This window comes from Triturus cristatus, chromosome 6 (genome assembly GCF_964204655.1).
Source record: "Triturus cristatus chromosome 6, aTriCri1.1, whole genome shotgun sequence".
NCBI lineage: Eukaryota > Metazoa > Chordata > Amphibia > Caudata > Salamandridae > Triturus > Triturus cristatus.
This window is the reverse complement of record NC_140589.1, coordinates 1,495,683,363-1,495,710,810: the sequence shown is the minus strand read 5'-3', so window position 1 is coordinate 1,495,710,810 and position 27,448 is coordinate 1,495,683,363. Positions and strand designations below refer to the sequence as shown.

Sequence of the window (27,448 nt, the reverse complement as noted above, 5' to 3'; positions counted from 1 at the left end):
TTTGATATCATTTAGAGTTTCTTTTAAATTCTCCTTGATTGGCCTTTTAGCTTTTTCCAAATTTCCTCTTATTCTACTGGACTGTTGTACCCGAAACCACACCTGCAAGGTGCTTGCCAACATGGATTCCTACAATGTGCGGAGCTCGAGGCGTTCTGCAAGGAGAGGGGAGTTGCAGCCAAGAGCAACACCAGAAAGCTGGAACTCCAAAAGTCACTGAGGGTCTTGGCAGAAGTCCACCAGTCGCAGGTTAAAGAAACAGAAAAGGATGATGATGTGAAAAGGCAAGGAGAGGTTCTGGATACCAGTCCTGAGATGCAGCATTCAGCTGAGGGAGATGACTTGACTCCTGAATTGATGCTCCCTGCCAGAGTAGTGAGCAATATATCTTCGCAAAGGTCTGTCCTCAGAGGAGCTGGCGGACAGGAAAGCTGACAGGGAGTTTAGGCAGAAGATGGCGAAGTTTAAGATGGAGGAAAAGAAACTGGCCATGGAAGGAGAAGAGAGGAAGGCTGAGAGACCTTTGGCATGGGAGAAAGTGGCCATGGAGGCAGAGGAGAAAAAAACGGCTCATAAATGGAGCTTCGGAGAGCTGGACATAAGCTAGGCAAGAAGAGTCCAGCAATATTGCTGGCAGTATACCTGCAGTGCCTTGTGGAGAGAAGACGGTACACATTCCAAAGGATCTGGTGCCTAACTTTGCTGTGGGAGATGGCATTGACAAATTATTTGAAGTCTGTGAGGTTGAATAGGGCCCCTGAGAAGCATTGGGGGGCAGTCTACGGAGTCACATACCTAGTAAAGGGAGCGGCGCCCTACTGGCCGTAGAGAAGGGGGACAGTATGAGGTATCCCCCATAAAGGACACCCTTGTCAGGAAGTATGGCCTCACCCCAGAGAAGTTCAGGCAGATGTGTAGAAGCCCGCCCGTCAGTACTGTGTGCATTATGTAGATTCCTTTTGTAAGGCACAGGATGGTTGGATGAAGGACAGTAAGTAAAATATTACCTGGGGCTGCACAATTTGGTTGTCAGAGGGCACATGATCAGTGTTAGTTTTGCAGATCTGCATCAGCACCTGACTGACAGCAATCGCACTGAACCAGAGAGCTTGCCAAGGAGGCGGACCGCTGGCTCAGAACCGTGGTCCACAAGAAGGTATCTGAGGAGATGATCACAAGGGTGGGCAGAGTCCCCACCAGAAGGAGGAGGGGAGACAAACATAAAATCAAGGACTTCTCTACAGATCCCAAAATAGTTACCATCGACAACAAGTCCTCAGGGAAGGCACTCCAAAAATGCTATAAGTGCCAACCGGTTGGGCACTACAAGAGGGATGTCAAATGTCCCAAGTGGGCACAGCCCCCACTGATGGGAAGACACCAGGGCTGGCAAGTGTGGCACTTGGGGAGGAGATTGCCCCATTTAGTATGGAAGGTTGTGCAGAGGTTACCCTAGTGTCCTGAGAGAAGGGGAGATGGTGCCAAAGGCCCATATGCCTAGGAACACTAAAAAGTACAGGCAGTGAGTCACGATCAATGGGCAGAGAGTGGAGACTCTGAGAGACTCGGGAGCCAGCATGACAACCATCAGGTGTCATCTGGTGTTCTCATAGCAGGTAGTCCCTAATGTAGTCCACCAGGTTGTACTAGCTGAAAACCATAAGAGCCACTATCCAGTTGCTCTGATTTCCTTTGAATGGTGGTGGGGGTCTGGGAGGCAGGTGGTGGGGGTCTGGGAGGCAGGGGGTGGGGGGTGGGGGGTGGGGAAGGGGCACCTTGGGTTCTTTGAGTGTAGCTGTGAGTCCATCCATGCCTGCGGAGTGTCTGCTTGTTAATGACCTGAAGATGTTTGGGTTGCCCGAGTGTGTGTACCAGACCACACAGTCCATGGCCTCCGAAAGGGTAGTCAGGAAGCCCTGGAGCCTTGAAGAATGTCCAAGGTCCCTGTCAAAATGAGAAAGGGCAAGGGGCACAGCAAACCCACTCCAGAAATTCCCACGGTCCAGGAGAAGACTGAGCCGGAGGGCGACGCCCCAGAACCTACAGGGGAGGACACTGCTGCCCTGGAAAACCTACCTGAACAGGCCAATTGGCAGTAGGAAGAGGGTCTCACCAGGGAGGAATTCTGCAGAGTGCAGAAGGAGTGGCCTACTTTGGCGGGGCTATGGGGGCAGGTCTAGGCCCAAGCAGCTGGCGACACCTCTTGTGAGAACCTGATTTACTGGAAGAATGGTCTCCTGTATAGCGAGCCTTAGGTTCCTGTGCCTGGTGCAACCCATGTGTTGCTGGTCCCCCAGTGCTACAGGGCCTTCCTACTGGAGCTGGCTCATTATGTTCCCCTGGCAGGTCCTCTGGGCAGGACAAGACCTGTGGCAGGCTTGTCACCCACTTCTATTGGCCCTGGATGAAGATGGCCTCAGATGTGTTCTGCAGGTGTTGTCCCACCTGCCAGGCAGTGGGAAGTCAAGTGGGGAAGTGCAAGGCTCCTAAAGTGTCCCTTCTAGTCATTGGCACCCCTTTGAAAGGGTGGGCATCGACACTGTTGGTCTCTGGACCCCAAGACAGTCCTGCACAACAAGCTTATCCTCGTCGTGGTGAACATGCCACCCGGTACCCAGAGGCTATACCTCTACCTAAGGTGACTCCGCCTGCAGTGGCCGGACACTGATGGGAATATTTACCCATGGGATTCATCAAGAAGCTAGTAGCTGACCATGATGCCAACTTCATGTCAGCATACATGTAGTCCGTGTGGGGTAACATACAAGTTCTCCACACCATACCATCCCCAAACCAATGTGCTTGCTGAGTGGATCAACAAAACTTTGAAAGGCAGATTATGTGCCTGTCAGGGCCCTTAAGGCGGAAGTGGGACATCCCGTTGACATGCATGTTTGCAAACAGGGAGGGAGGTACTGCAGCAGGGTGTTGGATTCAGCCCATTTGAACTTCTGTATGGGCACCCCGTCAGAGGGTCTCTCAGCATGATAAAGGTGGGATGGGAGCAAGCTTCCAAGAAAGCCCCTCAGGATGTCGTCAGCTACATGGCGGCCCTTCGGACCCAGATGAAGCGTTTCTGGAAAAAGGCAAAGGAGAATCTAGAAGCCCGCCAGGATGTTATGAAATGGTGGTATGATCAAAAGGCCACTCTGGGCTACTTTCAGCCTGGTCAGAAAGTGTGGGTGATGGAGTCTGTGGAGACCAAGGTCCTACAAGACATATGGTCTGGGCCCTATGAGGTGTGCAAGGGGGATGTCACCTACTTGGTGGACCACAAAACCCCCAGGAACCCTTTACGTGTCCTGCATGTCAACTGCCTCAAACCATACTTTGAGAAGTCAGAGGTTAACATTCTCCTGGTATCAGTGGAGGGTGTCAACCTCTTCCTTACCTTCACCCTTGAGTAACAGAGGGACTGTAGCCAAGTGTTGGGACAGTTCGCCTCTCTCTTCTTCCTAATCCCATGGCTCACTACATGGCGTACCTATGATACTGGCACTAAGGAAAGTGTGCCTGTGAATAATAAGATCTAGAGGCTATATGACAAGGTGAGAGCTAGCATAAAGAAGAAAGTCTCCAAAATGCTGGAGCTATGGACAAAATAGCTCTGAGGACCAGAACCTTCTGCTACTTGGACACCAGGTATAATTATTGGACCCTCAGATCCAACACTTCAGTACACCTCTGGACCTTTGGAAGACTCAGAAGGACTACTGTGCTTCTCTGTCAGAAGGAGACAGGCAATTTGTTGCCCTGCTGCCTGAGCAAAGGACTGGACCTGCATCTTGAACTCAGACCCTCTAGAGTGACTCTAAGGGCTAGTTGTCTGGCCTCCTGACCAGAGCCCAGGGACAGAAGGCTCCAAGCTCCTTGAACCCAGCACTTGAACTATCTGCTGTGAGTCCTAGCCTCCCAAGCGGTGCTACCCCAGTCTTGGACCCTCAGAAGTGAGCCTGAAGATGCTCTGATAGCCCAGATGTGTTACCAGCAGAACCCAATGGAGCATGACTGATAGCCTCACACAACTCTGCATCGGAACCACTGCATGACTCATCTCTGATGCAGGACTCCGCATGCCAGCCTGTAGCCTCATTGGAACTGCTGCTGATCGATGCCTTCACATCGCAAGCCTCGACAACTGCACCCCTTGATGACGATGCAGGACTCTGTGTTGCAAGCCCCGCAACTTTTTCGGAACCAGCCGGTGTGCAATGTAGGACCTCCCATCACAAGCCATTCGTTGAAGGCATCCTCATCGACAAATGCAAGACCTTGCATCGCAGCTTCCCAGAACCGTCGCTGTGCGTCGCATCTCCAAACCTTGCATTGCCTAGGCTGTGTGACGCATCCTCAACGCAGGATCTCGCAACACTCCGACACCAGGATTTAAGGTACTCTTGTTCAGCTGGCCTACCTTGGTCCCTGTATCCGGTCGGCGCTTCATCGTTGTCTATCTGAACTTATGACTTTGTCCTAGTTTGTTGTGACCAGATAACCACAATTGGCGCTTTATGCCTCTAGGCACTATTTTCACTTAAGTCATTAAAACTGCCCATCTCCAGTTCTACTAATTGGATTTTTATCATTTTGATATCAATTAATCTATTACATTTGACTAAATTTTTCTAAATTGGTGTGGGATTTGTCTTGTGTTATGTTTACACTTAATTACTTTTTGAAGTGCTGCATAAATACTTTATACATTGCCTTATGTTAAGCCTGACTGCTATGTGCCAAGCTGTTGGAAAATGGCCTTCTCTGACGGGTCACCCCAAACGTTTTGCATTCCACCTCCTCTTTAACTGTATCTTTCTGTTGGCCTTAAGACTCTGAGCACTTTACCACTGCTGACCAGTGCTAACTTCCTGGCTGAATCAAAATAATGTAATTTCCAATCTCCAGTACGGGTTCAGGCCAGGGAAAGGCACTTTAGATCAATGCCTAAATTTACAATTGATCATCGAAAAATACAGTGTAGCCAAGTGGGGCATATTACATCTTGCCTTTATGGATTTAACCCCTTCGCTGCGGGGGTAATTCCCTCACGGTTCGGGGGGGCGGGTGAGCACGGCGCCACGGTGCTCGTGACGAGCCTAGCTCGTCATGAGTCACAGTGGAGCTGTGCTCATGACGAACTGGGCTCGTCACGACTCCGCCCACTCATTAATTCGCCCGCACAGGCGGGGAATCAATTGCGCATGGGCGGAGCGCAGCCGTTATGATGAGCCCAGCTCGTCATGAGCACAGCTCCACTGTGACTCATGACGAGTTGGGCTTGTCATGAGCACCGAAGGAGTTAACATCAGCTTTCGACAGAGTCAATAGATCAAAATTTGGCTTCTTCTTGATATGAGGGTAGACTGAAATACCGTGAATTTCTTACATGAGTTACATTTAGATCTTACGGCAACAGTGAGGCACAATCAGCCTGGGAGTCTCTCCTCACCTATAGGAGTGCACAGGGGGGTTTAGACAAGGCTAACATTTAGCCCCACTCTTGTTTACATTATATATCAATAACTTGGGTTCAACATTATGTACTGCTTCTAGAGACATTCTTCGGGGTGGGACTCAGTTAATCCTAGCAATTTTATACATGGTGAATACCATGCTGCTAGCAAGAAAAGCAGTCTGGCTCCAGCATCTTCTTAATTCATTCAAAAGCTTTATGAACACCCTAGATTTGAGCACTAATTATACTAAATCCAATCTTATGGTTGTGGGCCTCAAAAACAAATGTCATATAAACTTTTAGGAGAATGCATGGAATTACTGGGGTAAAAGTCTTTTCCTATCTGGGGGTCCTCTTCAAAGAAAGGGGCACATGGGCCCCGCTATGGAGGGCAAAAAGGAATACAATGACCAGAGCTGTAGCAGTGGTTTTTGATTTTACTATCAGACTGGGTGCCAAACATATACCATTGGTGTTTACCAAGCCAAATGTATTTCCTTAGGCAATTATGGGAGTGATATATGGGGATACAAGGAAGCTACAGACTTAAAGATAGTGGAAAATAAATTCTTTAGATGGCCGTTGTCAGTCCCCCAATCCACAGCCTCCTCTCTTGTTAATAAAGAGCTCGATGTTAGCTACATCTCAGATCTTTTGGCACTTTGCCCATTACTAAGTTGGATCAGGATTTGGCTTAATCCTGATCTTGAGCTGAACAAGACAATCAAAAAAGATTGTTTATCCTTGCAGAATGGTAACAGTATCCTGTCGCTCAATTACATCAAGTCTGTAGTGAGATATTTGGGACGTCCTGAGTTATATAGGTCCCCAGAAAGGATCACAAGGAATGATTTAGGCTGGGTTAAGAAACGTTTCCTCTCTGCTGTGCAGTCTGAGAGAGAAGCAAGAGAGCTCTGTAAACCCTCAGTATGAGTGTATATTTTATTAAAGTCTTGACCCTCCACAAAGCCTTACTTAGCAGTGGTCACAATTCCTTATCATCGTTTCCTTTTAACGAGATTTAGGTTAAATCTTTTGCACTGGCCGCTTGCGGAACAGCAGGGGTTGAATAAAGTTGCAAATTTGGGTCCCTGTATTTGTGACAATTTCTCGAGAATACCATGCATTTTGTTATGTTTTGTGATCATTACTTTTTGATTAGACAACGCTATATACATCCTCTGTTAAGAGGGAAATGTTTTTTACAAGCAAGACCTGCCCTCATATACTTTCAGATTCTGTTGAGCCCTTTAATATGTTTTAATGTAGCTAGTTTTTAGCAGGGGCTATTGGAGCCAGAAAGAGACAATTTGCACTGGCTTGGGGACTCGTTAGAAATTGATGTTATCTGGTCTAGGCCATGCTTTTTAACTTTTAACTGTATAGAATATGAATAGGACTATTAAATAATTTATCTGCTTTTGAAACAATGTTTTCAATGTAATTTAAACTGATACTATGGAAGCACTTCGCAACATTTTTGGGAAATTTTGCATCTCGAATATGGTTTGTGTCTTATGGTTTTAAGTAACCGAAAAAATAATATTTGTCAGACTGTGTCCCATTTCCCTCATGGACTCCTCAGCAAAACTCCTGGGAAGGGTTGTTTTAAAGAGATTAGAGGACTGGGCAATTGACAACTCCATTTTGACTCAGCAATGTGGAATTCCTATAGCCCGACGCCCCAGGACATATTGTTTGGGGTCAAGGGCAACACGTTTTCATGTGTATTTTGTCCTTGGGACAAGTAGGTCCAACCCCCTGCAGCACAAACCCTTTGGATGCCAAATTTACAGTACCACATACTGGATCAGGGAAGGGCATTATCTTCAGTTAAGGTCATATTTGTGTCCCTGTGTTAATTCTGTTCAAACTTGTATGTATGGTTCATTAATGTAAAACTTTATTATTAGGGTGAGCACTCTAAGTAAATGTTGTAACCTCGGACTGCACTACTGACAGTGTTTCCAGAATAAAAATGTGTACACGTTTTCAAAGTTTAGCAATATGAGGATATGTATAATGCTCCCAGAATGCTCTCTGATTAGATGCAAATATTTGCAGAAGCTTGAAAGCAAGATTGATGATTCTTTGCTTTCAAAATAAAATGAAAATAAGAAAAACATTTTGCTAAACTACTGTAAAATATTAGGTACCCTTTCTTTGCAGCATCAAATGTGTTGATGTATGCTAGCATTTCACAAAAATATTCATAATGGATAAATCAGAGTAACCAGTTTCAATAAGATTATGGTAAACATAAATATAAACAAGCACTGGGAAAGCCAGTAGGTCTGTAATTGGTGGTCAGTCTTTTGGTTTTGTCAACGTGAGCCTTGTTTTGGCATCATTTTTGTAAAACCTTAATGGTGTGGGAGCTGCTGGGCCCTCACGGTTATAACATACATTGGCAAAAAAAAAATGTTGGTCTTAAAAAGCAGACATTGACACCGTAGTTCCTGGCACTGAACAAAATCCAGAGAATTTTGATAAACCCAAAAGGTCATGGTTAACGCCAGAACTAATTAGGGGCCCAATTATTAAAGAAAGTCTCAAAAGTGCACTCATGGTTTATGCCCTTGCATTAAGTCCAGATTTACAGCTTTCATGAATTCACAAGAATTAACAGAAGTAGGCCAAGAAATGGCACTCCTAGAAAATATTTGTCAACTGCATTTAAGCATGAGCAAATATGCATGTGTAGAAAATCAGTTGAGTGTTTGTAAGCTCACTTTCCCTCCAGCCACTTTTTTTCCAGCCCTGGAAGTTTTTTGTACATTTGCCATTGTCAGGAGTTCTCAGTATGGGAAAAGATTAGAGAAGAGTTGGTGAAAACCCTTAAAACATGCAAGTTAGTAGGGTTGCATAGACTCAAAAGGCCATTCCAACCCTGTAACTATTGTTTATCATTACCTTCAGCCCCAGTAAGTAGATCTGCGGACACATGGCAAAATAAGGAAATTGCTAGTATTCAAACCCTACTATGGTATGAGCTCTGGCATAATCAGAGAGGCTATATCAGAGCTCTCATATAATGAGATTTGATGCCATAATCTGTAGTCGTGTTCCATGGCACACAAGGAACAAATGGATTTTGTTACAGGACAAGTAGATTTATTGAAGCAACTTGCCCCACTGACAAGTAGATATTTTATTAAATTCCACACCCCTGTGACTAAGGCCCAGTATCGATTCAGGAAGGGACTTGGGACTGTGGAGTAATGTTTAAACCTAGAACTCCTGATTGGGACGTACACAACAGCCAAGACAGGATCGCTCCACTTGTGCTTTGCAGACCTCACTAGCCCTTTTGAATTAGTAGACCACACGATATTATGGCACACATTGCTCTCCTACAGGGCCCCTTTGCAGATTGTTAGTCTCCTTGCACAGTTATACGAGAATCTTTCAGAAAAAGATCGGTTTGGCCCGCATGGCGAAATGATGTCTTCTTTTTTTAGAATTAGATGGGGTGTATCACAGGGATGTGTAATGGCTCCCTTTTTATTCTGTTTATTTATAAATGGGGTTGATGACACTTTACGGTCCCTGCAGGCTGATCCACCAATTGTTGCTGGCCGCTCGATTCCTATGCTTCTCAATGCTGATGACGCTGTACTTATATGAAGGACCGCGTTCGGACTGTAGAGACTAATGGACTCCTTTGCAGATTTTATGGCCTCTAGAAAAACTTTTATAATGCCCTGATGGAAAATCCCCAAGATTGTAAGAACTTTTTACCTTGAAGAGACCCAGATCGCAAAGGTTAAGTCCTTTTGCTACCTGGCTGTGCTGTTCTTTGCAAAGGCCTCCTGGGCAGTCCATATATCCAGTGCGAGGCTGCAGATGAAAAGAGTCTATTTTCATATTCTCCAGTAACCTGGGCTGCCGTCCCGTCAAAAAATTGCCAAAATCTATAAAGCGAAGGCTGTATCCGCTGAAACGAATGGTGGGGGTATGGTGTTACAAGGTTAGCAACTCACTGCAAGCCAAGGAAAATAATTTCTTAAGGCGTCTGCTGTGTACCCCTCCTTAGCATCATCTACCATAATACAGAGAAGTTGGACCGAACCATTTGGATGACACTTTATGGCGTTCTATATGGGCCAAACCGGAATTGAAATTGACAAAGGCAACTATACAGGACTGCCTTACCTTGAATCAAGCTCTCAAAATTTGTTGTCTCCCTTTTATTAATAACGCTCTTAAAATACTACTAGGCCTTTCAGGACTTGAGGATAAAACCTAAATTTTAGCATTGATAAAGTCGCCAATAAAGGCTATCATGTCAGATGCAAGAGAAAGGAAGTGAGCTGTCGCCGAAGGGAGGAAACATACTGTGGTAACTTTTATGTCCCACACTTTACCCGTAGGCTGTCAACTCTATTTAACCAAGGTGACAAATCATCAATGTTATGACCTGACTAGACCAAGGCGGAGTAGCATACAACATCGTGCTGCGTTTCCTAAAAAAAAATCAAAAAAAATAATCAATGGGATCTGACAACATCTCCATGTGATGGATGCTCAAAACAATGCACTTTACATTTTATGCTTTTCTGTCAGTTTTAAGAAAGCCCAAGGAAACATGCTTTAAAACAATTTTTTTATGCATACAATATTAGAGATTTTTAAGCTGCTATGAGTTTTCTGTTTGGCTTGGAATCTCTAGCTATTTGTTTTTAATGTGGCTTTCTTTATTTGTAATGCAATTTGTATTATGAAGACAATGAGTTAAGATGGTGGAAGTTGCATGTTTCCCTAAAATGTAACCGCTTTACCTGTTTTTGCTGTACCATTTTATTGTTATTTTATTTATATTTGGGTTGAATCTTCGCAAGATTCCAGGATTAGCATTAATATATGTAAAGGATCATCAGTGTTTGCTTTAACGAAGTGTATTTTTAAATATGGTTTGAACATTATTATGTGCTTTTATGGCCTATATTAAGTGTCTTTGACTTGACTGACAGACAGTGCTAAAGTGCATGTGCTTCTCCCCTAAACATAGCAACATTGGGGTATACACAATTGGCATATTTAACTTGCGTATAAGTACCTTGTAAAGTGCCACACCATATTACCAGTGCCTGAAAATTAAATGCTACAGTGGGCCTGCAGCACAGATTGTGCCACCCACACAAGTAGCCTTTCAAACCTGTTTCAGGGCTGCCACTGCAGGGACTGTGTGTGCAGTTTACTGCCACTTCGACTTGGCATTTAAAACTACTTATACGTAACCCCTAAGGCAGGCCCTTGGTAGCCCAGAGCGCACAGTGCTGTGTAAGTAAAAGGTAGAACATATACTTTTAAGTTTTGCATGTTCTAGTAATGACATTACTATTTTAGAAATGCCACTTTTAGAAACTGCTCTTTGCTCTGTGTGCCTATATTCTGTCTCCAATACACATCTGGGTGGGTGACTGTTCACTTTCTGTATGCCCTCTAGGCAGCCACAAACACAGGAAGGTTAAGTGTGTCTGAGCACTGCATTCTGATGGCCCTTCCTGGATAGGAAGGGAGAGAGAAGCTGACACTTGCAACTTAACAGGTAATGTGCTGTCCCCACACAAAGTGCTGATTACCCTCTACTGATAGTCTGGGGCCAGGTCTGGGAAGAAATGGAGTCTGTGCACTTAATAGACCCTTCTTTGAAGTCACCCCCACTTCAAAGTTACAACTGGATACAAGTACTGGGTACCCCACCAAATAGTAATGGACCTGTGATGAACTCTGCAAGGTAGGACTGTTGTGCTGCTACAAGGACTACCACTCTGCTGGACTGCTGCTCTTGAATAACTGCTTTTCTGCTCTGCTGTGCTTCCTGTTGCCTGGTAGGTGCTGCCCTCTGCCCTGCTGAGGAAAGGAGTGTACCCATCTCACTTAAACCCAGAGTGACTTCAAGGGCTTACTGGCTTGGCCCCTGATCTGAAACCTCCGGGCCATCAAAGACATCCTTCAATCCTCCAACAATACCTGGACTAGACCATCTGTGAGTCCTGCCTTGCCAAGTGGTGCCAACCCAGTCCTGGGCCCTTGGAAGTTACTTTCTGTGCTGATCCAGCAGATTCCATGCATAAATTACTTTGTGCTGATTGGAACCGGTGCATCTCCCATCGACACCAATGCAGCTGCTCCTCGACGACATCGCAGCAACGGACTGCGCGACTCGACAACGATGGACTACACGGCTCGATGACGAACCGTAGCCTTCATCGCAAAGGGGTTCAACTTCGGAATCTTGCGGACTGCGCAGATCCGAACTGATGCATTGCCTCCATCCACGGAATCGACAACAACGCATCGCCTCCTCTGATCCTCACTTCAGGTCTTCGATGACAACGCTTCCTCCATCCAAGGTACTTTTTCAGCTGGACCTGCGTGTCCTGTAGCCGGCCTATGCTCCAGCGCAGTTGGCCTGAATTTTGGAATTACCCCAGTCTAGCATGACCAGATGTCCCGGTCGGTGCTTTATGACTCTGAGCATTAAAATTTGATTTATTCTTTAAAAATTCATAACTCCGGTTCTACTTGTTGGATTTGTTTCGGTTTGGTCCTGCTTTACTCATTAAATTATCTATTTTTCTAACCCTTTATGGAGTATTTTTGTGGTGTTTTCACTGTGTGTTTGTTGAACAAATACTTTACACATTGCCTCTTTAGATAAGCCCGACTGCTCTGTGCCAAGCTACCAGAAGGTGAACATAGGTTATCTTTTAGTGTGTATCTAGCTTATCCTGACTCGAGTGGTGGTCCCTACTTGGAACAGGTGTATACCTTTGCCGACTAGAGACCCCAATTTCTAACATTAGTGGCAGCTACCAGAGGGCTGAGCACAGTTTAGTTTAGGATTTGCTTGTGATTTCACCCTGACATAAATTGTGGCTGTCGCTTGACTAAGGTTTTACCACCCTCAACCAGTAACCCAATTTCTAACAATGCCGTACGCCTTAAGTGGCAAGGCTATTCTCAGACGTGGGTCCTGTGCTCAGTGTGCCATGGAACCAAGCTATACCAGACTGATGAGCCCTAATCAGTGCAAAACTGGTCTTGGGTTGCTTGTGTACAGGGAAGATCTGGCCTGGCAGCTCAGGCTGAACTGTTCCGATTGTAACATGGTCAAGACTTATTTGCATATAGCCGGGTCCAAACTGAAATGGCACGGTGAGCAAAAGAATGGGTTGAGATGCTACCAGAGCAAATGCCAGTGGTAAGATAAGCATTCCTCCCATCACCTTTTGGGTGTATGAAATGTTCAAACCGGTCACGTCAAAAGCCAGCTACCCTTCTTTGGCCTCGGCCGAGTAATAGGGAATGACAGTGGGGTCCAATTGCACTGGGTATGGAGCACAGACTCCTTTGGCACATACCTTTTCTGGGATAAAGACATTGTAATTTGAGAGAGCACAAGAACTGTGAATCTCAAAGGCAACATAAAGATGGCTCACTATTTCCAAGTTCTCTGTTACAACGAGACTGCACAACCAGCCAGGCTGGTTTTCATGGGACAAGGAGGGTTTCTTCATTTCAATAAGACAGTACGAGTAAGGCTATTAGGAGCTCTGGACATTGACAGAGGGATTCTGGCATTGTAGAAGTACCCTGAACATGGAAAGAGGAAGTACTGCATAAGAGAGCCGGCTTAGCTGTTGGAATTTGGTTAGGACTGGAATAGGAATTGTCAACAATCTGTAGCTAGTGTGCATTATAAAGATGGTTTCCTACCACAAGCAACTCAGAAAAGAGCATGAAGAGACAAGAAGTGGACTGTTGGACTGCCTGGAGAATGTCTGCTAAAACCCTACTTCTCCCTGTACTCTTGGTTTTGGGTGTGCTCTCAAGGGTCGTCTGGCTGGCCTCCTAGAGCTTCAGGGATTTAAAAGGGAACCAGATGAGACTGCATTGGACTGAGACTGACGTACACTGCTGAACAGTGGACTGGAACCTAGGAGCTGCCTAGTAGGTCGTTTGAGAGTTTTTATAGAAACCAGGAAGAAGTTTCCCAGCATCTTCAAAAGTTGTGACTCAGTCATTGTTTTGGTCATCCCTGAACAGCCCCCCCCCCCCCCCCCCATCCAGGTGTCTTCACAGAAAAGACATAAACATGGTGCACAAGACTTTTGGCAAGCCTTTTCCATCTACAATCCTCGGCATTGACCTGCTGAAAGATTTGAGCTCTAAAAAGTAACAATTTAAACGTGAAACAGGTCAAAGCAATAATGTCATCCCAGAAACAAAGCAACCTCAGCAGCTACACTTTCCACTTTTGCTCTGTTTGGAGCTCTAAACACTGAAGGCTTCAGTGGGACCCAGACTCTGCATACTGGATTTTAGGGGTCTCTTGTTGGCTACAGCACCCTGCCTGCTAAAGAAGTTGGACTTACAAGAAAGGTAAAACTTATGACAGGCGCCACCTGCTAGGTTTATCTGACCACAACTCCATCGCAGTTAGCCCAAAATTATATTTAAGTTATGGTCAACAGCAACCATTAACTTATTGTGACCACTTTTGTGCCATTTTATTTATATTCTTTTTAGTTTGATGGTCCCAAAATACGTAATACTAATTTCTCTGAGGAAAATATTTCTGCTTTAGGCCACAGCTACCAAGGGTTAAGCCCAGGTTTTCTCGTAGGAATTGCATTTTGACCTAGCAAGACATTACTAATTTGGTGGGACATTTCGCCCACATTAATAGTCCACTTTTTATGGCCTGTCAGGGTCTATCATACTGTATAATAAATTCTGATTCTGCACCTTTTTGTTCATAGAAAAAAGTAAAATTATCTGGTGGGTAGGCTCATGCTGCAGGTTGCTTATTTTTCTCTCAATGGCCGGGGCGATGTATCCATTTCTATTCCTCATCTAGTCTACAAATGATTGAAAACTCGAAGAATAAATAAATATTGAACTGGTCTGGACATATTATTCCAAGACTGAAAGAAAAACACGGAATAGTTAATGCTGTATAACCACAATTGAATCTGGGATTTCTTTGTACATAGAGATGACTCTGTATATACTTATAACAATTTCAATTATCTATAAACAAGTGTTTGTGATCTGTATGACTGGAGTAAAAGTACAAAGGTTAGGAATCTGAACAAGGTCTCATTATAAAGCAATGTCTAAGAAACAAAAGCAAAATGATTGCAACAGTCCTCCCAAAACAATTCAATAGACAATCAACAAAATAGCTTGTAAACGATTATTATTTCTTGTATTCATACCGGTGTGAACTTTCACATGTTGGTGAAGAGAATTTCTCTGTGCAAATGTTCGGAAGCAGATTCCACATTTAAATGGTTTTGATCCTGTATGTATTCGGTCATGATGTTTCAAGTATTCCTTTGAAGCAAAACTCTTGCCACAGGTCTCACACATGAAAGGCCTTTCACCTGAAGGATAAAAAATTACTAATTTTTTTTACTCAGCTGTTTAAAACATGTAGAATACCATGCTAACTGTCATCAGTGCTGAAATCTCGTACTGGAGAAATACACAGATCTTTAACCACTCATCCTTGCTCAGTTTCCACAAAGCACCCTACACTTCTTCCATTTTGCTAAGTTTAAGTTTGATGCCTCAGTCAACACCAAAGTTTACTACTACAACCACCGCCAACGCGGATCTCACTCCCACTGTTGTTGTACCAGGAACTGCACCGGCAACTCCATATCCCACAAAGCCCTGCTTCTCCCAGGAGGGAGGGGCCACCAGACACGCTCTTAAGTGCCACAGTCTGTCTGAGGCCCAGGACACGCCCGGGCCAAGGGCAGGCCCATCCTTGCCCGCCATCGCCCAGAAGAGGCTGGGCTAGCCAACCCCCCTGTCACAATCAGCTCGAGGTCTTGGGCAGTAAATCTCTGAGGTACTGTTTGACATTTGATCATTATTTAACTACTGCCCCATTCATGCGTCGCCCATTTCTGTGTTTTATCATGTGCAGACTTGATCTATTGACATATTGTTTGTTGTTGTGCCTGCTTGGGATGGGGAAAAGGAAGGGTATAGAGGCTGGGGTGGGGGGTACGTCCAAAAAGAGATCTAAGAAACGGCCCCAGGGAATGAAATTGAGAACGAAGGGGTGTTTGGGGAGAAAGTGCTAGACTGTATCGAGACTATTGTCGCTGATTGCAAGGGGTTGCTTATGTTACCTACTGTCGCTATAGACGCGCTTACCCTTGAAACAACTCTTAAGCTTTCCCACTCATCCACCTTGATTGGGTCCAAAAGCACAGGGTACGGGAAAATCTCAACTTTATTTGAGAAAGTGGCTAATAAAACTAAGCCAATATTAATGCCAATACCAGCTCCAGAAGCCCCATTAGATCGTTCTTGTAACCCTCTGTGTCCCTCGAGTGATGTGTGCCCCTCAGTAGCCGATCTTCCCTTGAGTAATCGTTTTGCCCTCCTTGCAGATCACCTGGCCACAAATGACATACATAATGATCTGGAGCACATTAGCTCCTGGGCTTACAACGCACTCCTCACGGGGAAAAATGCGGGCTGCTAACGATTTTGCCCCCCCGCCAACCTAGACCTGTAGAGGGAAATAGCTGTCCTAAAAGGCTCCATTGAATCCCTGACCATTTTAGTGTCTAAAATCTATCGCAAATTAGAAGAATGCACAAGACACCATCCCCCCTCACTAGTGTCCACCGCACATAATATTGTTATCTTGTGGACGGGGTTTGCATTGCCCTCCCCGAAACGAACCGGCCAGAATTCCCCAATCAAGATCCCGCCCTCCAGCTTGGCCCACTTGATCCCAACATTAGGGCACTAGATATTCCACCGTCTGCCCATTACAGGATTCAGAAGGACCAGGGTGAGAAATACAGGGGTGCACCATGGGATCCAGCAGGTCACGGGACTCTGTCCAAGCAAGCGCCACAGAGATTAAATAGAGGTTGTAGTAGGGCATCTCCACCTCCCCAACTTCTTCAATCAGCTCATCCCATGGACATTGCACCCCAGTCGAAACCTATTTATATGACCAACATTCCCAAAGTGGATAACAACAGTTCCAAATATGAAAACGGAGAAACCCTGAAAAATAAGCCCATACATTGGCTGAGGCATACCAGGGACTGTAGATTCATAATAAGGGATGATCTCGTCCAGGCAAAAAGATATGTCCTTAAACATAGCCCAACTGATGTCTTGGAGCTTATTCTAGTTAACGACCTTCTGGTACAGAATCTAGCTGCCATGGAATCGAGATCGTATTCCCCACCCTCCACAAAGATTAGGCTGAATCATCCCTCTTACAACGGAACGAGATAAAACTGCATCCCAGCTTCTTGGGGATTCACCCAATTCAACACGGTCTCAGAATGATTGACTCTTGTTACCCCCTGTCAAGGATCCCTAGCGCATCCTTAGTATAAATTACGAGCGCACTCCTCCTATAGCTCATATACACCAAGAGGGTCCCCCTCCAGGACTTGAGAGCACGTTCTGTAACTTACAGCCAGTTCGAGATATTGTTTCAGCCTTTGCATCGAACGATCACGTGCAGGCCAGTAGTTTAGATACACCTAGCTACTCTCCAATAAAGCTAATTCCCTCACACATTCCATCGTCTCCCCAGGTTCACTTTCCAACAACCACTGGTAGGGTGCTGAAGATAGTGTCATGGAATGTGGCGGGCATAAGGGGGAAACCTGACTGACCCCACTAGCTTGAGCTTATTAACCATCATGAGATTTGTCTACTCCAGGAAACATGGAGTCTGACCCCCCACATTCATACCTGGGTTTATGACTTTTCACAGACCGGCCATTCCATCTAAATATGGCCGACCGTCAGGTAGGTTGCTCACCCTAATTAATATCACACTTAATTGCGATATTAAGGAGCTGGATGCTAACAGCTCTGATATTTTAAGGGTAAGGTTAAGCAATGGCAAGGGCAAGTCCATTGATATCTTCAATGTGTATGCCAGAAGTACCAGAGGAGGTAGTTCTCCAACTTTGCATGCCCTGAACAATCTAATTGGACGTTAGACACGACGGCCACTCCCTAATAGTCGGTGGTGATTTTAATGTGACATTTGAGCCACTAGACCAGGTAGAGTCTCATGATGCGAGTGAGGAGGATAAGGCGTGGATGGTGCTACTTCTGGAAACTTACCCCCCATTAAAAAATTGTCGAAAGCAGCATTGCAGCTGAATGCCATTTCTTTAGAACATATGCAAAAGGGCCACAAATGGGAGAACTAGCTCAAACAAAGGAGGGGGGTGACATTTAGCGGACCGAAAGGGGTAAGTAGGATAGGTTACCTCCTAGTGAACCTTATTTTATGGTCTCTAGTACGGGACATGGTCATCATCCCATCCAGTGATAGCGACCATAATCCCCTTAGCCTGACTGTTGAACACCCATGGGGTGAAAGGAGGAAGGTCGCTCTGATTCCATTGAGCACCAAGGAGGTAATCCCCACTAACAACAAACGTCGGCTCAAATGGCCTGCCATTGTGGCAGATGAAACCAGGACTAGATTGATTAAAATCGATTTAGAAAAGCACTTGGAGACTTTTTTGAGTGTAGAGCCCGATGACCCACCCAAAACATTTGCTTGCAGCATCTCCCATAGACCCTTTTTTGACCATCTGGCCAGTTTCTTTCTTGTCCATGGCCATAAGACCGGGCCAAAGCAGGGTAAACCATTGGGTTCCAATTTATGGTTCAATAGGGAGTGCAGAATGTTGAGAGGGAGACTGTCCATAGCCATTAGAAACAGGGACGCATCTCGTATACGTGAAGTCAGGAAGGAATATAAACCGGGACAAGCCACTGCGAAGAGAGAATGGGGGCGAAAGGAGATGGGAAGATCTTGGGGTGGGCCATTCGTCATCCAGATTGCAGGAAGTTCTGGACCCTTCTGTCCAAGGGCAATTTTGAAAGATCTCCCCCTCTGGCTGACAACATCCCAGCTGTAGCGTCGCACAAACATTTCAGTGGCCTCTATTCTTTCTCCAAAACACTCGATAGAAATCAGTTGTTCCAGGATATAGGCTACCCAGTGTGTACCCTTTCATTCTCTAGAGATGAAATCCTGTCCTCTTTGGACGCAATTGCACCTGCGAAAGCCCTAGGCCTGGACAGCATCCCTGGTGACCTTTTCCGGGCAGACAGGGAAAACTGGGCTACATACTTCACGACACTGGCAACGATATAGGTGGTGGGGGGAGGATCCCCGATTCGTGGAAACGGGCCGTAGAATACCCATTTTTAAGAAAGGGGATAGGTCGATGCCCTCCAACTACCGTCCGATCAGCTTGATCGATTGTGCCCAAAAGGTCTTCTGTCGTTCCCTCCTAGAAAAAATCCAGGACTGAATAGATGAGAATGACATCCTATCTCCACTCCAAGCAGGATTCCAGCGGAAGACCGGCACAATCGATCAAGTATTCCGTCTTGTCACGCTATATTGGAGGGTAGTTGTTTTGGGCAAGGAAGTCTATACCTTGCCTTTATAGATTTAAAAACAGCATTTGACCTTGTGCCAAGGTTTTCACTATGGAGGGTGCTTAGGGATATGGGAATGCCTCTGAAGATCCTGGAAATACTACTCAGGTTGCACGATGAAAACCACACTCAGGTGAGATGGGGAAACCAGGGACAATATACTGAGTCTATCATGATCCAGCGGGGGTCCGTTGGGGATGTTTTAGCTCCAACCCTTTTTTCACTGTACGTCAACCAGGTAGCAGACCTTTTGTGTTCTCTACCAGCTGATGCACCATCTCTGGCGAACCATAACATTTCCACACTACTATTCGCTGACGATACCCTATTGGTTTCCAAAACTTAAATGGGTCTCCAAAAACTTTTTAACCACTTCAAGGCCTTTTGCGAGGCAAGGGGCTTGGTCATTAACATCACCAAAACCAAGCTAATGATGTTGAACCCTCACAAATCCTTCAAGGGAAACTTATTCCTGGATAATGTCCCGCTCAAGAGGGTCAGTTCCTTCGACTACTTGGGTATCAAACTATCAGAGGGAACGCCTTAGAAGAATCATCTAGAGAAGGCTTCCTTGAAATGTACGCAGCTTACTGGGGCTCTGAATGGGGAGCATTGCTTATCCTATACGAGGCCTGTAGCTCCTGCTCTCAAATTCTAGATCTGCAAGGCTGTGAGCAGTGCCCTTTACGGGGCAGAGCTGTGGGGCACAGTACCCACAAACAAGCTTGCAGTTGTGGAAAATAAGATCCTCAGGAACTTGATATCCCTTCCCCTAAGCACACCTCTTTTTCCTCTTAAGCTTGATCTGGGTATTAAGTCCATCAACGATCTTGCGAGGCTCCGCCCATTGTTGTTTTGGCACAGATTAGTCTCCACTCCTGAACTGGCACCTTATGCTGCTGCACTTTGTGAGATCTCTTATTTGGACGCAGCAAACAAAATTGGCTGGATTAAACAAGTAAAACGCTCTTCGGTCCAGCATTGGTTTGCCAATTCAGGTGATCGGCCACCCACCTTCCCACTCAAGAAGCCAAGTAAAACTCCTGTATTGGGCATGGGTCGAACAGAAAAACCTTCGGAAAAGCCAACTCGGCAGCCTAACAAATGCTTTCACTGACTTGAAATCTAATTGTCATCTAGAAAGCTACTTTGATATTATCAAGTTGCCAGCCGACAGGAAATTGTATACACAGCTCAGACACGGTAGTTTACCAATTAGCGCTTTTACCAACTCCTGGCAGATCAACAAATCCCAACCCAAGGGCTGTCCCTCCCGTTCATGTCCACACGAATCAATAGGTCATGTCTTTTCTGCCTGCACAGCATATGTGAAACCAAGGAGCAAGTGGTTAGCTCCTGTGTGCAGACTATTAGGGACCCGAAGCTCCAAAGACGCCCATGGATACTAAAGTCAGATTCCAGACCCCTTTTCGCCTGTGCCACTGCGAAATTCTTAGGCCATTTCTGGGCGATTAGAAGGAGGGCACAGTTATCAGTGTTGACTGGTCCTGATAGATAAAACAGAGACTACTGACCAGACAAGAGAGGCTTAATTTACAATGCTGCTATTTTATATTATAAATAATTGTTTTTATGTTTGTATTTTATCCTGTCTACTGTTGATTAGCGCAAGGGCTCTATCCTTAGACAAGTGGCAATTATTCCTTATTTGTTCCATGTGTGGGTCATAAACCCGGAAACTGATTTGCACAAACTTTGATAACGCATTAGCACTTTAGCCCCATAGTCCTGTCAGAGAGACCCTAACCATGAATTATGGGGAATTGCATCATCCATGTTATGTCCATGCTGTCTTATTATGTCAATCTGAGCGCTTGTCTTCCGAAACGCTCTTTTTAGCTAAGTATGATATCTTCACGATTTGTATGGTTGTTTCTCTTATGGTTTTTGTAACCAAAATAAATCATTTTGATTGAAACTACAACCACTTCCTCCTCAGTTTCACCACCTTTCTTCAAACCATATAAAAAATGCTAAACTTCGCAGTGGACGTCATGTTTCACCTCTTTTTCTCCACAACTGCTTTTCTGAGGTGTTATCAGGCATGTTATTTCACAGTGCATCATAACTCTGTTCAATGTCCACAATGTAGCAGTCAACAAATCTTGATTAGAGCACTTCACAAGCTCTCCATGGACTCTGGTCAATAGGAAGGGGATGAAGGAGCTGAGCTATATAGCAAATTATAGGAGGAGCACAACTTCGTCCCATGAGAGGTACAATACAGGATGCTGCAACAATCTTCCTAGTATTTTCAGTAACACTCAAAATCCGTTAGAAAGAAAAAAGCAATGAGGCCAAGATCAAAAGCCCAAAAGACATTATGCTCAATATATCTGGAGATGCAGGTCCATCCCAGTCTTAGAGTCATCCAAGTACTTTTCAGCAAACATATGTTCAAGTTCAAGAGATACTTTATTTCGGCCTAATAAGGCCATAAAAGCACAAATAAGACATTTAAAAAAATACACAGTGGAATCAATGCAGCATTTCCGACATTAAAAATAAGCATACATGTTAAAATATCTGATCAATAAAAAATTTTAATGTATAGATATCCTAAAGGGTATAAGTATCTCAATCGTAATATACAAAGTCATATGTTAAAAAGGCGGAGCCCTGGGTCATACTAAGGACGTAAAAAGAGTTGGTTGGGCTTGCTCCTTCTTTAAAATTGTTCTACGTACACTCCACATTGAAAACAGATAGCGGGACACTGAATATGCAATAGGCATAATGCTATCAAATTTTAGAATCCTAAAAGCCTGTGAACAGTGGGAGGTTCCAAGATTCCTACATAGCTGTCGTAGCCAGCGATGTCTTACTTCCTTGTATGCTGGACAAAAAAATGTAGGTCAGTCTCCGTACAGTTATTAAAGGTCAGACAATCTTTTGTCGAACTGCCCCCCCCCCCCCCACTTATGAGTAACGGCACGCAAGGGAAATTTGCCTAAACTGCAAATATAGTTGTTTAGCTAGAGATGGCTGTATATCGTCTATAATAAGTTCTAGAGTCTATTGCAGTTTAACTTCTAGGAAAGATGTTGTGAGTGTGCCTGTCCGGGGGCCCCTCAGTAGTCGGATGAGATTATGATCCTTGAAATTCCTTATCAAAACCTTCCTAGGAGTTAGCGGACATCTGGCTTCAGCACTAACCCATAAATCTCCCATTCCAATGGCTATCAGGGAACTCTTAATATGAGCTGCCACTTCCCTCAGTTCCTCTCTGTATATAGATAACTCTGGGGTGCTCCATAGACGGCGCCAGTATAGCAAGGGCCTGAGGGCAACCTCCAGTGCAATTGGGCTAACTCCAAGGTCCATTCGGAGCGGGGCGAGTGGTGTGCTTTTGGGAAGTCCCAAAAGTTGTCTAAAAACGAGTTCTCGATCTTGGCAAGCTGTAAAGAAGGCCGATGACCCCATATTTCCACCCCATATAAGGCAGCTCCTCTGGCTTGTGCCTTATAGATTTCCAGAACCGGCCCCATCATCTTGTGCACACACTTCCTTTGCTGTTTCGCTACCCCCCCTGATGTTTGATCCAGTTTAAAGCAAACCTTCATAATTTGAGCATCCCACTCCATTTTCTCATTTAGTAACAGACCAAAGTATTCGCATACAGGGACTCTCTCTGAAAGTTTACCACCAAACTGGGGATTAAGTCGTTTAGAATGTCCTGCATTAACCAAATATTTGGTTTTCGGGGTATTGATTTCCAAGCCCGTTCTTGCACAATCGGTGGAATATGTCCAATGACCTTTGAATGCCCATCGGTGACCTTGACAGCAGGAGTGTATCATCTGCGAACATCAAGTCAGGTATCTTGCGGCTCGCTAACTAACTTGGGAGCATCTATGTCCCCTCCCGCTGTCAGGGCCCCCACAAGGCCATTGATAAAAATACAAAAGAGGGTCGGGGCCAAAACACACCCTTGCCGTACACCTCTCTCTATGGGTATACAATCGGTATTCCATACATTATTCCCGTATCTGATTTGGGCAAAGTTGTGTTCGTGTAACCTTATTAGAATGTGGCACAGGTACGGGGGCGCTCCCAGGTCTGATACAATAACCCTAAGTTTCTCCCTGGGAACTAAATCGAAAGATGATTTTAAGTCCACAAAGATCATATAGAGGCTGCCACCCTCCAAGATCACGGTTTTCCAGTGCAATAATTGCAACCTGAAAACGTGGTCGATTGTGGACATTTTTGCTCTAAAACCGGCCTGATAGGGACTGAGAATGGAAAATTCCTCCATCCTGTTTTGTAATCGGTCCAAGAGCACTCGAGCAAACATTTTCTGTGCAACATCAATGAGGCTAATGGGACGATAATTTGCAGGATGGAGGAGTGATCCCTTTTTAGAAATTGGGATAATTTCCGCCCCTAACCATGTTGTGGGGATCTCCATTCCCTGTAGAATAGCATCGAATATGGCCCATAAGTACGGAGCCCAAATACTAGGTTCAGTACGATAGAGATCTCCAGGGATCTTATCTAAGCCCGGAACCTTTGCGGGAATTACTCGGTCTATTGCGGCCGTTACCTCTTTAAGGGAAATTTCGGGGGTGTCCAGGCGAGCCAGCTGTAGCTGGGGGACAATAAATTGCTGCTTGCCCTGGGTAGCACTCCACCCTGGAATAGAGGGGCTGAAAGTTGGCCTTCCATTTCTCAGCCCCTGGATTCGGTTTGAGTGCCGGTTTATTCTCCTTGGAGTCTGTGTTTATTCATTTCTAGAAGGTCTTCATGTCCTTGCTGTTTAGAGCAAGTCTCAAACTCTCCCATTTTTGTACTTCCCAATTTTTTTGGGCTATCTTAATTGTATTTTTATGGGATAACCTTTTGGCCTTTATTGGCAACTTATCTGATTTAATGGCTGAGACAAGGGTTTTCTTGGCCTTGCGGCAGTTGCCATCATACCAGGGGTGCCTAGGTGCACTGCCTACCTTTGGTCTTGATACATAAGAAAAGCTATCAGCCAAGGCCGCCACTAAGCCTTGGTGGTTTTCTGCAATTTCACAAAATGAACGAGCTGTATCTACACGCTCGCTCAGCTGATTTGCAACCTCAAGATATGGCACGATGGTTCGATAGAGTGAAGTTAGTCTATCTGGAGATTGGCATAGAGCTCCCCATCTTACTCTCCTCCAGCAGTTAGTGAGGATGGGCCCTGGGGTATTCGAAGATTGGCCATTTGGGGCATCCCTGGTATATGGCAAACATATGTGCAGAATATGGACTTTTCTTGTTGTTCAGAGACACTATTTTATCCACTGCAGCATGCATGGGGTATAGGGTATAAGTTAATATGTGCTGCCTCTATCAACTACAGCCTACAGCAACCGCAGTCAGACATCTTTCAATGGAGCTAACGCCTAAATGCCTAGGGACAATTCAACTCTGTGTGCGCTATAAAACAATACTCTGTAATTTATAGAATCAAAAGTATAAGCATTCTTTTACACTATACAACAAAGTGGCAACCAATGCTTAATTGGAGCCGGAGGGGAGACCAGCACTTATTTTTGTTGAACTGGCACCTATTTGTCTGCATCAGATATTTACTGAAAGCAAGAAAGAGAATAACACACAAATCGGAAAGATAGAGGAAGAAAAGAAAATTGTCACTAAGGGAGAAAGAAGGAACTTGCAGGAGTGAGGTAAATGGGCATGGAGTGGATTCAAGACTACCAGCCTTGGGCTTCAGCATGCCACCATTTAATTGGACCGGCTGTGGACTTCGGAGTAAAGCTTCGGGCACTAGCACACTTTCTTTTACAAACTATACACTGGTGGCAACTATGGGTAGTAATAGTGCTACATACATTTTTTAAGTGTACACCCAGATCTACAATCTACCAAGTCAATGACCTCCTTCCAGCTCTACTGTTCTCTAATGCACCCTGACTGCAACTCTTTAAAAGTGTTGAATTGTCACATTCCAGCATAGTTACGTTGCTTTATCCAATGTATCCATGTGGTTGAAATTGATTTAGGGGCTCTGTCATGACCTAGGATAGCAAACACTGCTCCAAAAATAAGCACAAATACATGTTGCAAGTCAAAGTACTTCCAGAGCAAGTTGAACTTGATGCTGAATATAGGCACATTTAAGCCAAGTGACGCAATGCAGCATGGTTGCAAGAATTCACAAACATGACAGACACACTGTATTTTTCTCTGAAATTACCTAATCAGAACTTGTCTTCCCAACTGCCATTCTGCTACCAATACAGCATGACTGAATGTCTTTAGTGCACTACACCAAATTTCCAAAATCTGTAAATGACGGGGACAGATCTTTAAGATTGATTGATTGATTGATTGATTGATTGATTGATGTGGAACTTTTATAGCGCAACTATCGCCCTACGGGCATCTTGGCGCTTTTGACTTAAAGACAGCATCAAATGGTGACAGAGGGAGAGTCGGGAAGACTAATGCGGTTATAAAAACCTGGTTAAATGTTATACATAAGCAGGCTTATGGGTCTTCATGTGGATAAGGAGTAAGGGAATTTATTTGTGGGTGAAAAATGTTTTGTTTGCAACTTGAATTGAGAGCAAAGGATAAGGCGTTCTGTATAAGTCGAACTTAGAGTTGAGATAGCATTGTGTAAAACTATGGTTAGGAGGCAAGCACAATAAGAGTTGCAGCAATGTTAACCCAAAATGTACAGCTTCTGTCAGCACTATAACTTTTGGCAAATGAATACATTTTTATAGCATGGATTTGCAGCCTAAAGTGCCTCAAAATGTTCGCTGATTGGGAGTAGTTCAGTTTTTTCTAGATAGCCGTGAAAAATGTATCTTATTAATAATAATAATTCTAATGAGGTTTATAAAGTGCATACCTACGTCAGCTGATGTGTCCCATCGCTGGGGTATCAGTCCTATAAACCAGAGTGCGACTGTGAGAATCTTAATCTAAATTAATCTGAAAAAACATGTTTTTAAATTCTTGTGGAAGACTATTTCAGATTTTTCTTGCCTGAGCCCGAGGGGTAAGGAGTTCCACATCTTGGCAGTCAAGCAGCTGAAGGAACGCCCTCTAATACGAGATCTCTTAATTCTGGGGAGCCATACAAGAGAGGCGTCAGCTGATCTTAGATTTCTTTTAGGAAGCTAGGGAGTGATCAAAGATTGAATATATTTAGGGCCTTTATGGTTAAGAATCTTAAAGTAATAGCACATGGCTCTACAAGACACCCAATGCCTTAACAGAAGTTAAGTGCAACATGGCTAGAGCTGGGGCCGATGGCAAGCGTCTAGGCAGATTTAATAGCAGCCGAGTTGCCATATTCTGCATCAGCTGTAGTCTTTCTAATCGTGCCTGTGGCACCCTGAGGTACGAGACATTGCAGTAACCCAGTCTTGACATGATTTAAGACTGGACCACTGTCTTTCTGGCAACTTCTGGCAATAACACAAGAATTTCTTTTAAGGTCTTTAAGATCCTAATGCATTGCCCTGCAAGACTCATGATTTGAGTGTCAGAGAAAAGTTCAGAGTCAAATCGGATTTTTCACTTTCGATTTAGGCATAGGTAGCTTGCCCAGAGTCACGCCACCAAGCCATTGACCAAATTGTAGGCGGTTTTCCCGGGATGAGGACATCTGTCTTCCCCCCCGCGTTAAGCTTCAAGCAGCTCAGGCTCATCCATTCAGCTACTCTGATAGACAGGAATGGAGATCCCACGGAGCATTAGAGGCATCTTGAGACAGAGTGATTACCAGCTGCGTATCGTCTGCGTACGACACAATGGAGAAGTTGTGGCGCTCGATATCAGCCAGAGGGCGCATATACAGGTTGAATAGTGTTGGACTCATGAAGAGCCCTGAGGCACCCCCTGCTGTAGTGGAAAGACCTTCGGGAGGTATGGTTTTTGTGTCACCTGAAAACACCGATCTTGTAGGAATGATGCTAACAACTGCAAAGCCTTTCCCTCAATTCCATGGTTGTATAGCCGTTCAAGAAGTAGGCTATCGGACACAATGTTAAATGATAGCATCAAAGCAAACAAGTGTTTTTCTGGACATCTAAAGCCCAATTAACATACCTGCAGTATTTTTTGGATTTTCATTGGGTCCACAAAAGATACTAAGAATCAGATACGAATAGGTCAGAGCTCTGACCAATTAAAAAGCAGATAACTGCCATTCACTTTAACAAATCCATCGTTAAGGTCCTTGACCAAATTGCCCCAGCCAAACTAAAACGACAGAAAAACTCCTCCAATTCCTGGTTCAATCCAGATCTCAACAGTGAGCGGCGCACTCTTAGATCGACTGAACGCTTATGGAGGCAAAACCCTTCCCCCTGTAACCTCTCTCTCCTCAGATCAAACTATAAAAAAACACATCCTCAGCGCTAAGACATCATTCTTCCGCTCCCAACTCGACCAGGCAAAAAACCGACCTACGGAACTCTTCAGCATTGTGAAAAAACCAAACATCCTCTGCACCCCCCAAAGTGATTGCCACCACTGAAAGATGCAAGG

The 27,448-nt window shown here is 44.8% G+C and overlaps 1 protein-coding gene across 3 annotated transcripts in view; it reads right to left on the bottom strand.

The window, feature by feature from the left end:
- GZF1 (GDNF inducible zinc finger protein 1) overlaps positions 1–27,448 on the bottom strand; it is a 108,751-nt gene that overhangs the window by 42,905 nt on the left and 38,398 nt on the right. For all 3 annotated transcript variants that reach the window (XM_085612621.1, XM_085612622.1, XM_085612623.1), the window contains exon 4: positions 14,683–14,850. In XM_085612621.1, the coding sequence (XP_085468747.1) occupies positions 14,683–14,850 (168 nt within the window). The remainder of the gene's footprint in view (positions 1–14,682; positions 14,851–27,448) is intronic.